General features: G+C 47.7%; 1 protein-coding gene across 1 annotated transcript in view; it reads left to right on the top strand.

Moving 5' to 3' along the window:
• The window catches only part of COL11A2 (collagen type XI alpha 2 chain), a 96,606-nt gene that overhangs the window by 41,208 nt on the left and 40,167 nt on the right, over window positions 1-15,231 (top strand). The window contains exons 17-30 of the mRNA XM_081901297.1: window positions 298-351; window positions 548-601; window positions 3,230-3,283; window positions 4,577-4,621; window positions 5,979-6,032; window positions 6,130-6,174; window positions 7,740-7,793; window positions 8,828-8,872; window positions 9,271-9,324; window positions 10,521-10,565; window positions 12,138-12,191; window positions 13,697-13,741; window positions 14,758-14,811; window positions 14,909-15,016. Coding sequence (XP_081757423.1) covers window positions 298-351; window positions 548-601; window positions 3,230-3,283; window positions 4,577-4,621; window positions 5,979-6,032; window positions 6,130-6,174; window positions 7,740-7,793; window positions 8,828-8,872; window positions 9,271-9,324; window positions 10,521-10,565; window positions 12,138-12,191; window positions 13,697-13,741; window positions 14,758-14,811; window positions 14,909-15,016 — 765 coding nt within the window. The remainder of the gene's footprint in view (window positions 1-297; window positions 352-547; window positions 602-3,229; window positions 3,284-4,576; window positions 4,622-5,978; window positions 6,033-6,129; window positions 6,175-7,739; window positions 7,794-8,827; window positions 8,873-9,270; window positions 9,325-10,520; window positions 10,566-12,137; window positions 12,192-13,696; window positions 13,742-14,757; window positions 14,812-14,908; window positions 15,017-15,231) is intronic.

The following is a 15,231-nucleotide window of genomic DNA, read 5'->3' as shown; positions in this document are numbered from 1 at the left end:
TGAATTTTGATTATTTTATTGTTATTTACTCTTTAGACTGTATTTTATGCTGGGTTTTTTTGTAGCATCAATTAAGTGTTTTAAATTTGTTGTCAGCCGCCCTGAGCCCAGTTTCCTGAACCAGGAAGGGTGGGGTATAAATAAAATTGTATTATTATTATTATTATCATCTAGATTATTTGGGTTCTTTGGCTGCTGTGAGGCCAGGGTGCTGGGCTCCATGGGCCCCTTTGTAAGGGGGGGCTATGAGATTTCTCTCCCTCCATCAACCTGCCTCTCTCTCCCTCCCTCCCACAGGGTCGTGCTGGAGCGGACGGTGCCCGGGGGATGCCCGGGGAAACGGGCATCAAGGTAAGGCGACCCTCTGGGCGTCGCAGTGGGTTGGGCTAGATGACCGCTGGGGTCCCTTCCAACCCGACAGTTCTGCCATTCTAGAGAATGGGCCTGTAGGGAATGTGGTTTCATGAGGACTAGCGCCGTCCCCTCGGGATTTGCCATCCTGACCTGGTGAGAAGGGGGGTCACCTTTCCCTTTTCTCTCCCTGCAGGGCGACCGCGGGTTTGATGGGCTTCCAGGCCTCCCAGGGGAGAAAGGACATCGGGTAAGTGAAATGGGGGAGCCTGTGAGTTGGGGGTCGGCAGCCCCTCCCAAATTGCTCACTGCAGGAGGGTGGGCTTCATGACCTCTGGTGGTCCCTTGCAACACCACCATGCTCTGATTCTAACACTCTCTCTCTCTCTCTCTCTCTCTCTCTCTCTCTCTCTCTCTCTCTCTTTAACATACCATTTTCAACAGTAATTAAACATCTTTTTACATCTTCTTCCATTTTTTTTACTTCCACCAGTCCTGTCTGAAAATTTTCCAATCTAATCTCTTAGTATACGTTTATTTTCCCTGTTACATTTGAAACTCATAACCCATATTTTATTCTTTATCTACTTTGTAGCACTTCGTATATTTCTCCCTACAAAACTTCTTGTAGTCCTACTAGCGTAATTTGTTGGTTACATTTGCTCTCCAAATAGTTTGTATACTTCTTCCAATCTTCGGTGAATCTCTGGTACCGCAGGTTTTGAATCCTTCCTGTCATTTTGTCCAGTTCTGCATAGTCCATTATTTTCGTCTGCCGTTCTTTTTTCGTCGGAATTTCTTCCTGCTTCCATTTCTGGGCTAACAATACTCTTGCCGCTGTGATTCTAACTCTTGGAATACCCCTTTTGCATCTGCAGTGGCTTTGCTCCAAGGGAGTCCTGTGGAACTCCCTGCCACTGGAGATTCAGCAAGAGCCCTCCGTGCGAACTCTGAAACTCCTGCTAAAAGCTTTTCTATTCCATCAATTCTGTGCATGCATTCGATAATACGCAGAATCCTCCATCCAGAGGGGTTAATTTTTTTTTATGTTTCCGTTGCCGTAAACCACCTTGATTTAAAAAAAAATAACTACATAAACTAATTCATTTTTTGAATAATATTTTTTAAAATATTTTTTAAATTTTATAACAATTAATGATGCAAATCTCATTCATCGTGTTATTTACAATTATTGTACCCCTGGACTTCCCTCAACCCCCCCCTGCTGAGTTATTTAGTTTTATTTATTGTATCCTGTTTTTCTGCACAAAAATAAAACCCCTTATTATTTCTCTAAAATATCTGTTACTCAAATGAAGTTGTGGAAGTTTATTCAAATCCTGCCAGTGAATCCAGTCCATTCTGTTGTTTCTGCAAATAGACTGTAAATGGTTCCCAGACTCTTTTGAAGTCCTTTTTGTCCTTCTCTCGTAGTTTGCCAATTCTGCAGAGTTCCTCAGCTTTTCTTGCCATTGTTCCTTTGATGGTATTTCTTCCATCTTCCAATATTGTGCAATCAAGATTTTTGCCACTGTTGTAGCATACATAAATAATGTCCATTTTTCTTTTGGTAGCTCTTGATTTGAAATACCTAACAAAAAGGCTTCAGGGTGTTTGGCAAAATTCATTTTAAACATTTTTTTCAATTCATTGTATATCATTTCCCAATATTTTTAATGCATCTGCATTCCCGCCACATATGACACAATGTTCCTTCCTTTTCCTTACATCTCCAACATCTGTTCTTTTCTTTCCTAAACATCTTTGCCATTTTCACTGGTGTGATATACCATCTATACATCATTTTCATGTAATTCTCTCTTAATAGTATGCAATCTGTGAATTTTATATCAACTTTCCGTAATTTTTTCCAACTTTCAAGTTGGATGTTGTGTACCCTCTTCATCCTTGGTTTCCCACTCTAATAAAATACTATATGCTTTAACATTCTCTTCCGCTATTTATTTTTGAAATCTAGCGATTGTATAAGTAAACCCATTTTTATTGTCTTCCTTAAAAATTTCATTTAATTGCCTATGGTGTAACCAACTTTGTAAATAGTCTTTCACCTCATCATACTCTCTTAATTTGAGTTTACCTTCTTCTTCAACCACCTTACTTTTTTGGTTGACTTAAGTGAAAATGCTTCAGTGACAACCACCATGGTGTTTTCCGCTCTAACAGAACTTTATATTTTTCCTAGACTCTTATTAATGACTTTCTTATTATATGATTATATGTATTATATCTATTTTCCCTTTCCCATACCATAAATATCAGTGCCAGGCAAATCTATTGTCATGTCCTTCTAATTCTAAATCTTCTTCTTTTTCTAATTTTATCCAATCCCTTATCCAAACAAGACATGCTGCTTCAAAACACAATTTCAAATCTGGGAGGGAAAAGCCTCCTCTGTCTCTTAAGTCTGTTAGTATCTTATGTTTTATCCTTGGTCTTTTCCCATTCCAGATAAAATTTTGAAATATCTTTTTGCCATTTTTTGAAGGATATATTGTTATTTATCACTGGGATCACCTGAAATAGAAATAGTATCTTTGGCAAAGCACTCATCTTTATTGCTGCAATTTCCCCTAACATGGAAAGATTCATCCTTCCCCAGATTTCTAGATTTCTTTTAATTTCATTTCATATTTTCTCATAATTATCTTTTTATATATTTATGTTTCTTGTTGTTAACCATATTTTTAAGTACTTAACTTTTTTATGAATTTCAATTCCTAACTCTTGGGATAGTTCTTTCTTCTGGGAAACTACGGTTCCCAGAATCCCTTGGGTGAAGGAGGCGGGGCCTCATGCAGGGGGGTCCGCTCTTCTGTGTCTCTTCTGATCAGTGTGTCTCTCTCTCACTCCATACTAGGGTGACTCCGGATCTCAGGGTGTTCCTGGGCCCCCCGGGGAAGATGGCGAGAGGGTGAGTACTGGCCACGGGTGCAAAGAGAGGGGGATTTGGGGTGCAGGGAGCATACAGTGGGGTTTGATCTGACAGAGGTCTGTCCATCAAGGGGGCGTAGAAAAAGGCAGAAACATTCTAGGAGGCAGGGAGCAAGACCCCTGCGAGGTTGCCAAGTCTGGGGCTTCTCAGCTTGGAGAAAAAGCCCAGAAGAGGAGGAGGTGTAGTAGAAATTTACGAAATTGTGCATGGAAGGGAGGAAGTTCTTTTTCCTCTCTCATAAGACTCGAACCGGTGGATGTCTGGGGAAGCGGAATGTGAGAAGATTCAGGATGGAGTTCTTTTTTAAAAAAATCATTTTTGTTGATTTTCCAATAAAAAACATCCAATTAATATATCCAATCATAATACTCCAATTAAAATAAAAAATCAAATTATAGTCCAAATTATAATTATTAATTTTTCGGCGCTCCCCACGGTCTGGATCTCTGAAGGATATCTCCACATCTTAGTCCTGCTTCTCCTCGTTGTTGAGGATGGATTTCAAAAGTCCATATTCACACAGGTTAACCTACGGAACTCCCTCCCCCATGATGGCCGCCACATTGGGTGGCTTTACAAGGGGATGAGAGAAATTCCTGGAGGGGGAAAGGGCTGTTCATGGCTGGAGGCAGCCAGGCTTCTGAATCCCAGCTGCTGGCAACCACAGGAAGGGAGAGGGGTTCGAATCCTGATTGCCAATTTCCCGCAGGCACTGTGAGGACAAGATGCTGACTTACGCAGGCCCTTTGACCTTATCTCTTTGCATTTTTTTATATATTAAAAACCCTTTTATAACGTATCTATAACAGAGAGAACCGTTGTAACCCCAGGCAAAGATCAACAGGTGAGAAAGAAAACCAGAACAAGTCCAGTTGTACCTGGGTTGAAATGAAAAAGTCCAAGTAAATACTCTCGGTGTTATCAGTTTGTCAAGGATAGGCTCTTTCCATGTTCCAAAATGGTGATGATAATGATAATTGTGGCTTTCAACCAATAGGAAAGCATTAAAAACATCAGACATTAAAAACCAAGTATATGCATTATTTTTCAACCTTGAGGACTAGCGACCTGCCCCTTCAAAAACAGCAGGAGTTGAGATTCTCTGACGCAACCACTGTTGGGGGGGTGTTGAGAGCCTTTACGCATACACAGGAATGTTTTTTGGTGGAGGGTGGAGGCAGCGTTCCCTGAGATGAATTCTGCACATGCACAGAGACCCTGTTGTTCCCTGAGCTCCTTTGTGACTCTGTCTCCCTCCCCCCCCCCATGCAGGGAGACGACGGAGAGGTCGGCCAACGCGGACTTCCTGGAGAACCGGTGCGTATGGTCCCGTTCCTGCAAGGGATCTTGGGGCCTGGCCAAGTCTGGGGCCCCCATTGGCGTATCCCAATGGCGGGGGCCTCGTCCTCCCAAGTAACGGACGAGGGTGACAAGGGGAAAGCAGGTGGCGAGTCCTCAGCTCCTGTCCGAAGTGGCACATTCCTCCTGACCGCTGGATCGTAGCCACATTGGCTTCCTGCCAACAAGGCCTTAAGCCCCTCCCTCTTCCCCGGAAACCCCACCCACCCTTAAAATAAAGGTGGCTATTATTATTATTATTATTTCAAGTACAGTCATACCTCGGGTTACAGATGCTTCAGGTTGCGTTTTTTTGGATTACGGACTGCCAAAACCCGGAAGTACCGGAACAGTTTACTTCCAGGTTTTGTCGCTCGTGCATGCGCAAAAGTACGCCTTGCGCATGTGCAGAAGTGCTGAAGCTCAACCTGCGCAGATCACGTTCACAACCTCAGCGTCCACTGTATTGTCAAATTTCTGGACATTACATCCAGGTGGTTCGTAGCTGCTGTGTTTTGACACCGTACAGTGGACTGTGTCCTCCTCCTCCTCCTCCTCCTCCTCCTTCTTCTTACTACTACTACTACTACTGCAGTTTTTTAATCCAGACCAAGCCCCATTTCCAGTCCAGGGGAGAAAACAACAACAACATTAATATTTGTACCCCACTCATTTGACTGCCTTGCCCCAGTCACTGTGGGTGGCTTCCGACAGACATAAAAACACAATACAGTGGACTCTCGGGTTACATATGCTTCAGGTTACACACTCTGCTAACCCAGAAATAGTGCTTCAGGTTAAGAACTTTGCTTCAGGATGAGAACAGAAATCGTGCTCCGGTGGTGCGGCGGCAGCAGGAGGCCCCATTATCTAAAGTGGTGCTTCAGGTTAAGAACAGTTTCAGGTTAAGAACGGACCTCTGGAATGAATTAAGTACTTAACCCGAGGTACCACTGTACAGTCATACCTCAGGTTACAGGTGCTTCAGGTTGCGTTTTTTCGGGTTGCAGACCGCCGAAACCTGGAAGTACCGGAACGGGTTACTTCCAGGTTTCGGCAGTCGTGCATGGGCAGAAGCGCCGAATTGCAACCCCCGCATGCACAGACACGCCGCTGCGGGTTGCGAACGTGCATCCCGCACGGATCACGTTCACAACCCAAGCATCCACTGTAAAACATTGAGCATTAAAAACATGGGCCAGCAGTGTGATGCGGCAGATGCTTGCCAAGCAGAGGGCTGGACTGGATGACTCTAGGGGTCCCTTCCAACTTGACAGTTCTGTGATCCAGCCCCCTGAAGGTGAGTGCCTGACCATTTCTCTCTCCTTTTCCTCAGGGACCCCGAGGTCTGCTTGGCCCCAAAGGACCCCCAGGGATCCCAGGCCCTCCGGTAAGTGCTGGGGAGGGGGTTTCCCTGCCCCACTGAGCTGCACCCCCAGCCCCTCATTGCTAACCGCCTCTTGTGTCTCTGCCTGTTCTCCTGACAGGGTGTGCGTGGCATGGATGGACCCCACGGGCCCAAGGGGAACCTGGTGAGTAATAAAAATAATTATTATTTATACCCCGCCTGTCTTGCTGGGCTCCCCAACCACTCTGGGCAGCTTCCAACAAAATATTAAAATACAATAACCTGTTAAACATTAAAAAGCTTCCCTAAACAGGGCTGCCTTCAGATGTCATCTAAAAGTCTGGTAGTTGCTCTTCTCTTTGACATCTGGTGGGAGGGCATTCCACAGGGCGCCACCACCGAGAAGGCCCTCTGCCTGGTTCCCTGTAACTTGGCTTCTCGCAGTGAGGTAACCGCCAGAAGGCCCTCGGCGCTGGACCTCAGTGTCTGGGCTGAACGATTGGGGTGGAGACGCTCCTTCAGGTATACTGGACCGAGGCCATTTAGGGCTTTAAAGGTCAGCACCCACCATGAGGCACTGGAATCCAGGACTCAAAACGCCACTCAGACAAGGAGCTTTGCCCTGTGACCTCGGGCCACTCACGGTCTCTCATCCCAAGGCTGTTGCGAGGACAAAATGGGGAGCAGGTGATCCCACGAGATCGCCTTTCCCCCCCCGGACCTATTCGATCGACTACAAGGTGCCACACAAGACACTTTCTGCGTTTGTAAGAATTCAATATTTGGCTGTGGTGGCATCTACACTTTTTGGAACTCCCTGCCTCTTGATCCCAAGAGGCTGTCCGCTCTTGAGCGCCTGCTAAAAACATCCCTGTTTTGATAGTTGCTTAAAAAAAATTTGATGTGAATTTTACCTTGCTTTAGTAGTTTAACTTTCTGTGTGTTTTAAAGCAGGGTTGTAGATTTCTCTTGATTGTATGGTTTTCTCTTATTGAAATCTGTTTTGGGTGGTTGTTGTTTTTTAAATACAGTCAAGCGGTCTGTAAGTTTTGGGAAATGAAGAGAGCGTTAAGAATACAGAGTGTATGCTTCCGTGGAGGAAAGTGGCTGGGGATAATTGCTCTCTTGCCCCTTTTGAAGCTGTTCTGCAGGGAAGATGGAGATGCTGTGATTTCTGCATTGCCTCTTCTGTACATTGAGGGGGCTCAATGAGGGGCCCCATGCCTGCCCCCCACCCCATAATAAATAAATAAATAATAAAATTTTATTTATATCCTGCCCTCCCCAGCCGAAGCCGGGCTCAGAGCAGCTAACAACAATAAAAGTAACACAGTTTCCATAAAAACACAATCAATTAATTAAAATACATTCTAAAATCAATTAATTTTAAAATCAATTCAGAATCAAATTAATGGCAACCATTGGGCTAGAGTTCTGTGAGGATTACAGAAGGAGGGGGTCAGACTGTGCCTTTGCCAAAGGTCCTGTGGAAATATGTCAAGTCCCGCAGGGCCCTGGTCTCTTGTGACAGAGCGTGCCACCAGATCGGGGCCACAACTGAAAAGGCCCTGCTTCTGGTCGAGGCCAACCTAACCTCCTTGTGGCCTTGGATCTCCAAGATGTTTTTGTTTGAAGACCGTAAGATCTTCTGTGGGACATACCAGGAGAGGTGGTCCCGTTGGTACGAGGGTCCTAGGCCATGATTCTCCCCAGTTTCAGACTGACTCTGAATCTCTTGTTTTTGACCAGGGACCTCAAGGAGAGCCGGGACCCCCTGGCCAGCAGGGGACTCCAGGGACGCAGGTGAGTGAACCCGTCAGAGGACCCCCGCTGGATGAGTCCCCAACATCCTCCTTCCCACTCACCCCCACGGCATGAAGTCCGCAGGACGGCTGGAATGGGGAGATAGACTGCCCCTGAATGGGGAGGTTCCGTACGGCGGCCATCAGGACTGGCTCAGAGGCCCCTTTCCTCTCCAGATGCCTCTCTTTAAGGAGAAGCTCCAGCCACCGTTCCTCAACCTGGTGCCCTCCAGACGTTTTCAGACTACGATTCCCATCAGCCCCACAGGGTGTAGCGAATGGTGGGAATTGCAGTCCAGGGCCTCAGGTTGGGAGAAGCCAACGCCAAACGCTGCTAGATAGATTTCTGCGTTTTAGGGGGTTGGACTAGATGACCTTGGGGTCCCTTCCAACGCTATGATTCCTGTGTTTGGATCAGCCTTTTGGCTAAGATCTGCTCTCGTCCGTTTAATATCAGATACGTCCTCTACTAAATGGATTTTTGGAGCTGGGAGATGGCAGAGGGACTGGCTCCATCCGCTCCCCATCTGTGGAGTGTTTTTGTGGGTTCAAAAAGTAGAGGGAAGCAACATTTGCAAGCTTATCTCTCTATTCAAGAACGGACCACTTCCAAGAAGTGCTCCTTCGAAGCTGCAGCTTGCCTGCTTCTCTGAAAACGGGCCGATTCTCTTTGCTTCACGTGGAAAAGAAGACAAAAATACATCAAATTGGGAGAATTTGCCCGGGAAATAGAAATTCTTCCAGGGTTTGGTGTGGGGCCTTTTTGAACGTCTCCTGAAACGTCTCTAGAGGAGGCCTCCGGCCGACAACTGTAAGAGCAGGATGAGACCCCCTTGGGCCCTATCCCGCAGGTTCTCCTGACCTTCTGGTCCCAAAGGAACGACCCCGACCGAGGCAGGGTGCGAAGGGCCGCCAGAGAGATCTGGGAGGGTGGACGTTTTTGTCCTCGGGTGGGGGCCTCAGGAGGGCGGCTCCAGGAAGTGGGTTGGAAGGACCCCCTTCACCCGACATTCTCCTCTTTCTCCTTCTTCTCAGGGATTGCCGGGACCTCAAGGTGCAATGGGACCTCACGGGGAGAAGGTGAGCTGGGAGGGACCCCTGGCTTGGTGACCAAGAGGGGCAACCGCGCCGAAGCCCAAAGCAGGGAGGGGGGGCCACTGGGTTAGGTTGGGTAGGGCTGGGTTTTAGGGTTGGGATGGGTTTTAGGGTTGCGTTGGAATGGGTTGGGTTTTAGGGTTGGGTTTTAGGGTTGGGTTTTAGGGTTGGATTAGAATGGAATGGGTTTTAGGGTTGGGTTTTAGGGTTGGATTAGAATGGAATGGGTTTTTGGGTTGGGTTTTAGGGTTGGATTAGAATGGAATGGGTTTTAGGGTTGGGCTTTAGGGTTGGGTTGGAATAGAATGGGTTTTAGGGTTGGGTTGGGTTGGGTTTTAGGGTTGGGGTGACCATTCTTGGGCTCATGGGATTTTCTCCTTCAGGGCCCCAGAGGGAAACCTGGACTTCCGGGGATGCCTGGTTCCGACGGCCCGCCTGTAAGTACCTGCCCCTCACCACTGCCTCAGACCTCCCTTGACTCAGTGGCCCCCCCCAACAAAGACGGGAGCCATGTTTAACAGGAAGTGGCTGGTGGCCGTGTCCTCTACCCTTCTTGGGGTCCCCACTGAAAAGAGAATGCTGAGAAGCCACTGTTTCTGTCAAGGGGAGGACAATATTGACAGGATTATAGTGGTTTTCTGAGTTGCCATGCTGGACGCCAGTCCCCGCACCAACACCTTCACCCACCCATGGTCACAACCATGCAACCATGCTGCAGCAGTTTCGTGGCTGGCCTACCAGCAAGGCAAGCGGTTTGGGGCCCTTGCAAAAAAGAGCAGACGTCCATAGGGTCCCTGAGATCCCCCCAAAGGGTGGTCCTTCTGTCCTGGTCATGTTGACACCACAAAGTGTCACAGATCAGCTTCCCACAGGGTAAACTGTGAAATGTTGGCATGACGGACACTTTCGGGTCCCACATGGGGCAGTTTAAAACAGGAAGTGCGCTCTTTGCATTCCCTGGTGGCCATGTTAAACAGGAAGGCAGCCATATTAGACAGGAAGTGAGTTGATGTGGTGGCCTTGTTAAACAGGAAGTGAGTTGATGTGGCAGCCATATTAGACAGGAAGTGAGTTGATGTGGTGGCCTTGTTAAACAGGAAGTGAGTTGATGTGGCAGCCATATTAGACAGGAAGTGAGTTGATGTGGTGGGCATATTAGACAGGAAGTGAACTATGGTCAGTAGTAGTAGTAGTAGTAGTAGTGGTAGTAGTAATAATTAATTTCAATTTATATACAGTAGCACCCTTTATCCCAGGGTGGTGTACAACATTAAGGACATAATTTATGCAGTACAATAATAAAAACACAATACAGAGCATAATAATACAGAGCATAATGATACAATAATCGTAATCATTCCCCCCCACACACTTTACATAGCCTGCTAGTCATATTAGGCAGGAAGTGAGCTGAGGCCATATCCTTTGTCCCTTCTCCTGGCATTTTCCAGCTGAACTCCCATGTCCTCAAATGGCTTTCCCCTGGCAAAGAAGGCCCTGGCAGACTGGCATGGAGATTTGCCCTCTCCCCAAATAGTGGGATTCAAAAAGGAGGCAGCGATCCAAGTCCCGTGGATTATTAACTCAACTCCTTCTTGCTCTCTCCCTCCTTCCTTTCATCCCTTTCTCTTAGGGCCACCCTGGCAAAGAGGGGCACCCAGGCACCAAAGGAAACCAGGTGAGAAGGGGCAGCCCCACGCCCAGCACGTGGCAGCAGTCTAACCAGGGGGGTGATGGGGGAAGTATGGAGTGGCGCCATGAGGCTCTCCCCACTCACGAACGGCCGTAGGTGGCAGATCACCAGGCGTGGGAAACTGTTTCTCTGAGCCACTGACACCGTGTGGGTCTCTTCTGACAGTGATGGGTCTTCAAGAGGGAGAACAAGCCTTTTCAGGGCAGGCAGGCAGCTCAGTTTCCAGACCAGAAGTGAAACAATATCCCAGGAAGAGCAAAGTACATCAAAAAAAGATTCTTTTATTTTTGCACTCCTGCTATGCCCTTTCCAGACACTAGGTGGCAGGAGGACTCGACACAGAGAGCAGCGCCTCCTTTTCCATCCAGCAGGAGGCAGTGCAGTCTCACGCATACAAAGCACACCGATAACCTGTGGAATTCCCTCCCACTGGAGGCGGTGATTGACAGCCGCCAACCTAGACAGCCTGAAAACAAGGTTAGGCAAATTCACGGAGGAGGAGAGGGCTCCCAATGGCTACTAGCTGGAATGCCAGTTGCTTGAATCCAGAATCCAGAATCACGTTCGAATCCTGCTTGCCATTTCCCCACAGGCATCTGGTTGGCTTCTGGACTAGACAGTTAGGTTCTTAGGCCCTTACGAAACTCAGGTTCACACACACTTTGCAAAGGCCTCTCTTGTAGGGACCCTCACAGACACACAGCAGGGAAGGAGAGGGTTGTATCCTGAGCAGCTTGGTATTTCCGCCTTGCCTGAACTCCAGAGATGTGCCAGGAAAACGGGGGTGTCGAGGGGCGGAGGGCAGCAGGGTCGGTCATTTCCCCATCCCACCTCTTAGCCAACACAGGCAGAAACCCAGCTTTGACTGGCATGGAGAAGGGGAGCAGCCAGCACATGTTGAATTTCAGCCTGCCCTGAAGCTCTTAAAAGTCGCGCTGGTAAATTGATGGATTTAATAAGACACAAATCCAAAACTACGGTACAGAAACAATGGGAATGCTTAAGTGAATATTCACACAAGCAGGGCTCAAATGCGAAAGTTTGGTTGTGCTTGCGAAGAATATAGAGAACACAAAGATTTGACGGACTATGAAAGAGCTCAAGGAAAGGAAGTGACCGAAGGCAAACTAGAAATGAAGAGACGTGTGGTGAATGCGGTGGAAGTCTTTTAGAATATTTTAACTAGGATTTATATATTGTAATGTTTGACATATAATTTTGGTATTATTGATTAGGAAAAATATTTTTTTTCCTTTTTCATGTCCTTTTATCTTTTGTCTCTTTTCTTTTCTAGTCTGTATGTTGGAAAATACGTAGACAAATGTATTTACAGTGTTATGTATTGATTTTTGTTTCTATTTTTTCTTTTTATTTTCTTGTAATAGTTAATAAAAACTAATTTTTTAAAAAGTCATGCTGGTGGAGGAGCGGAATGATCAGGGCTGAGAGGCCCTGATCCCTGAGGGTCTTCCGGTGGGCATTTTTTTTTGGGGGGGTTCCTCCTTGTGATTCTCCTCTGACCGGCTCCTCCTCTCTCTCTCTGTTCTCCCCTTCCAGGGCCCGTCTGGTCCTCAGGGGCCAGTTGGCTACCCGGGGCCTCGCGGGGCGAAGGTAAGCAAGCTCCTGATTGGCTCGCGGGACTTGGCAGGGCTGGATTTCCCACCATCCTTTGCTTCCGATGCGCAGGGCTGCCCTCTCCCTTTGGAGAAGGGGAGAAAGGCGGCCCCTTGGGAGCCTTAGAGAAGTTGGAAGGGGTCCCTGGAGGTCATCTAGCTCAACCCCCCGAAGCCATCCCTGCGGCCCAGGACCCATGTACCTAGGGGACCGCCTCTCCTGGTATGCCCCATGGAGGACCTTAAGGTCCACAAATGACAACATTTTGGAGGTCCCAAGTCGCAAGGAGGTTAGATTGGTGTCAGCTAGGGCCAGGGCCTTTTCAGTAGTGGCCCCGACTTGGTGGAACGCTCTGTCCCAAGAGACTAGGGTCCTGCGGGACTTGACATCTTTCCGCAGGGCCTGCAAGACAGAGCTGTTCTGCCTGGCCTTTGGTTTGGACTCAGTGTGACCCTTCTGTTTCCCTTCCCTTATGGTCTTGATTTATTGGCTATTTTAAAATGAGGCTGCATTTTAAATTGCATTTGAACCTGTATTTTAAATTGGTCTTTTTTTCCTATTATGTTTTTACTGTAATTTTACTGTTGTTAGCCGCCTGAGCTTGGCTCTGGCCGGGGAGGCGGGGTATAAATAATAATAATAATTATTATTATTATTATTATTATTATTGGCGACATATGCAGTCAGAATGAAATAAATTGAGAGCCTCCCCCCCCCCCCGCTCCTACACAGCAATTTGTATTTTTCTGCAAATATTTTCCCTGGGATCTTCAGTTGGTGGGTGTATCACAAATCTTATAAGGGATGTGGGTGGCGCTGTGGGTTAAACCACAGAGCCTATGGCTTGCAGATCAGAAGGTTTGAATCCCCGTGATAGGGTGAGCTCCTGTTGTTCAGTCCCAGCTCCTGCCAACCTAGCAGTTCAAAAGCACATCAAAGTGCAAGTAGATAAATAGGTACCACTCCGGCGGGAAGGTAAACGGCGTTTCCGTGTGCTGCTCTGGTTCGCCAGAAGTGGCTTAGTCATGCTGGCCACATGACCCAGAAGCTGTATGCCGGCTCCCTCGGCCAGTAAAGCAAGATGAGCGCTGCAACCCTAGAGTCGGTCACGACTGGACCTAATGGTCAGGGGTCCCTTTACCTTTACCTTTTTATACAAATCTAATAAAGAATAGTAATAAGAATGGTTGCACACCTTGTAACTGTCCTGGGAAATTTTTTTTTAATTGCATGAGAGAATGGTGGTCATTTTGGGTGCTGTGATCTCGCAACCACAATCTTATCTCAAAAAAAGTGCTTTTGGTGGTGGGATGGTGGGGGACATGATTGCACGCGGGTCACACAAGTTAATTCGGGAGACGTGTGTCCCGGTTTTGGGCCTGGACCTGTTGGGTAGGAGAGACAGGACGGGTATGGCAGGGGGGGGGGGTGGAGGCAGGAACCTGGAATATAAGACGCGCCAGGGATAATGTCTCCCCCCAAACCCCTCTCTCTCCTCATAGGGAATGGACGGCATTCGAGGCTTCAACGGCCACAAAGGCGAAAAGGTGGGTTGTTGGGAAGGGAACTGGTGGGTCAGAAGACAGCAGCAGCAGCCGCCAAAACCCACATTTCTGTTCAGCTACGGAGAAAACACGGAAACCCCCAACTGTAGGGGTTGGAGGGGCCCCCAGGTGTCATCTATTCCAACCCTCTACAATCGCGGCAAAGGAATCGCTGGCAGGTGGCCATTGTTGTAAACGAATAAATCCGCCCTTTCCCCCTTATGGGGTATCCAAGAGCCCATATAGAGTCCTTTCGTGGGTTCCCTATTGGCAGGAGAAAATAACAGAGGCCAACCAGAGAATTTTGAGAAGCAAAGCAGCTAGTAAGCCTGATCTTTATTGATCTGCTGCAACAGGGTGCTCCCCTCACACACAGGAGAGAGGAAGAACCCACAACAATGCCACACAAGGCCTTATATAGACATGTTAAATTCCCTGCCCTGGAGCTCAAGACCACCCATCCATACATCATACCTACATCACAGAAGGGGTGTAACCTAAGACCACCCCCCACAAACATAATACCTACAGCACAGAAAAGGTGGTCTACAGCAGAAATCTGAGTGTGTTGTTTATCTTGTCTGACAGGTTACCTGTTAATGCTCACTTGATTGGATACCCAGGGGAGCCTGGCCAGTCTTTTGTAATGATCAATACTTAGTTCCTGAGCCAGGTCACAGGCTCATAGCTTATTCATACACAGACAGACATACCCTTAAGACAGGACTTGTGAAGGAAAAGACAGTGGGGAGGCTTTTCCATTTTCCTTTGACTTTGCAGAGAAAACATTTGCTCAGTTTGGGAATCAAAAATGGTTCCAGGTCGGTCTTCCTGTGCTGATCTATGTACGTGCTTGGTTGGTACGCTTATGAACATTTAACATATATCTAAGACCTCAAAATTCCTATCACACCATCCAACCGGGGTGGCGGGGAGAGTCTGGGGTCCCTTTGGGGTTCTGAGTCTGGGGGGTCCTGAATCCCTCTTAACGCCACTCCTCACCCCTTTATTCACTGCAGGGGGAAGAAGGATTTCCTGGTTTCAAGGGCGACATGGGCGTGAAAGGGGACCGGGTAAGTAGAGCAAACCCCCTCCCCACTTGCACCCGCAGCCCATCCCCTGCTCCTTGTTCTTGCCTCATTCTCTCTCTCTCTCTCCCCCCACAATCAGGGCGAAGTCGGCGTCCCAGGATCCCGAGGCGAAGACGGCCCCGAAGGCCCTAAGGGCCGCACCGGGCCCCACGGAGACCCAGGTCCCATTGGGCTTGTCGGAGAGAAGGTGCGGATTCTGGGTTGGGGGGTGGTGGAGATAAAACTGTAGAGTTCTGAGGGCCCCACAGCGGTCATCTAGTCCAGCCGCAGGTGGAGGTGGACTGGTCCCACTGTGGTTTTATAATTCGTTGGGAGCCGTCTGGCAGGGAAGCCCAATCAGATGGGTGGGGTACAAATATTATTATTATTATTATTATTATTATTATTATTATTATTATTATT

This window comes from Podarcis melisellensis (genome assembly GCF_964234715.1).
Source record: "Podarcis melisellensis genome assembly, chromosome: 2".
Classification (NCBI taxonomy): domain Eukaryota; kingdom Metazoa; phylum Chordata; class Lepidosauria; order Squamata; family Lacertidae; genus Podarcis; species Podarcis melisellensis.
This window is presented reverse-complemented; position numbering and strand designations above follow the sequence as displayed.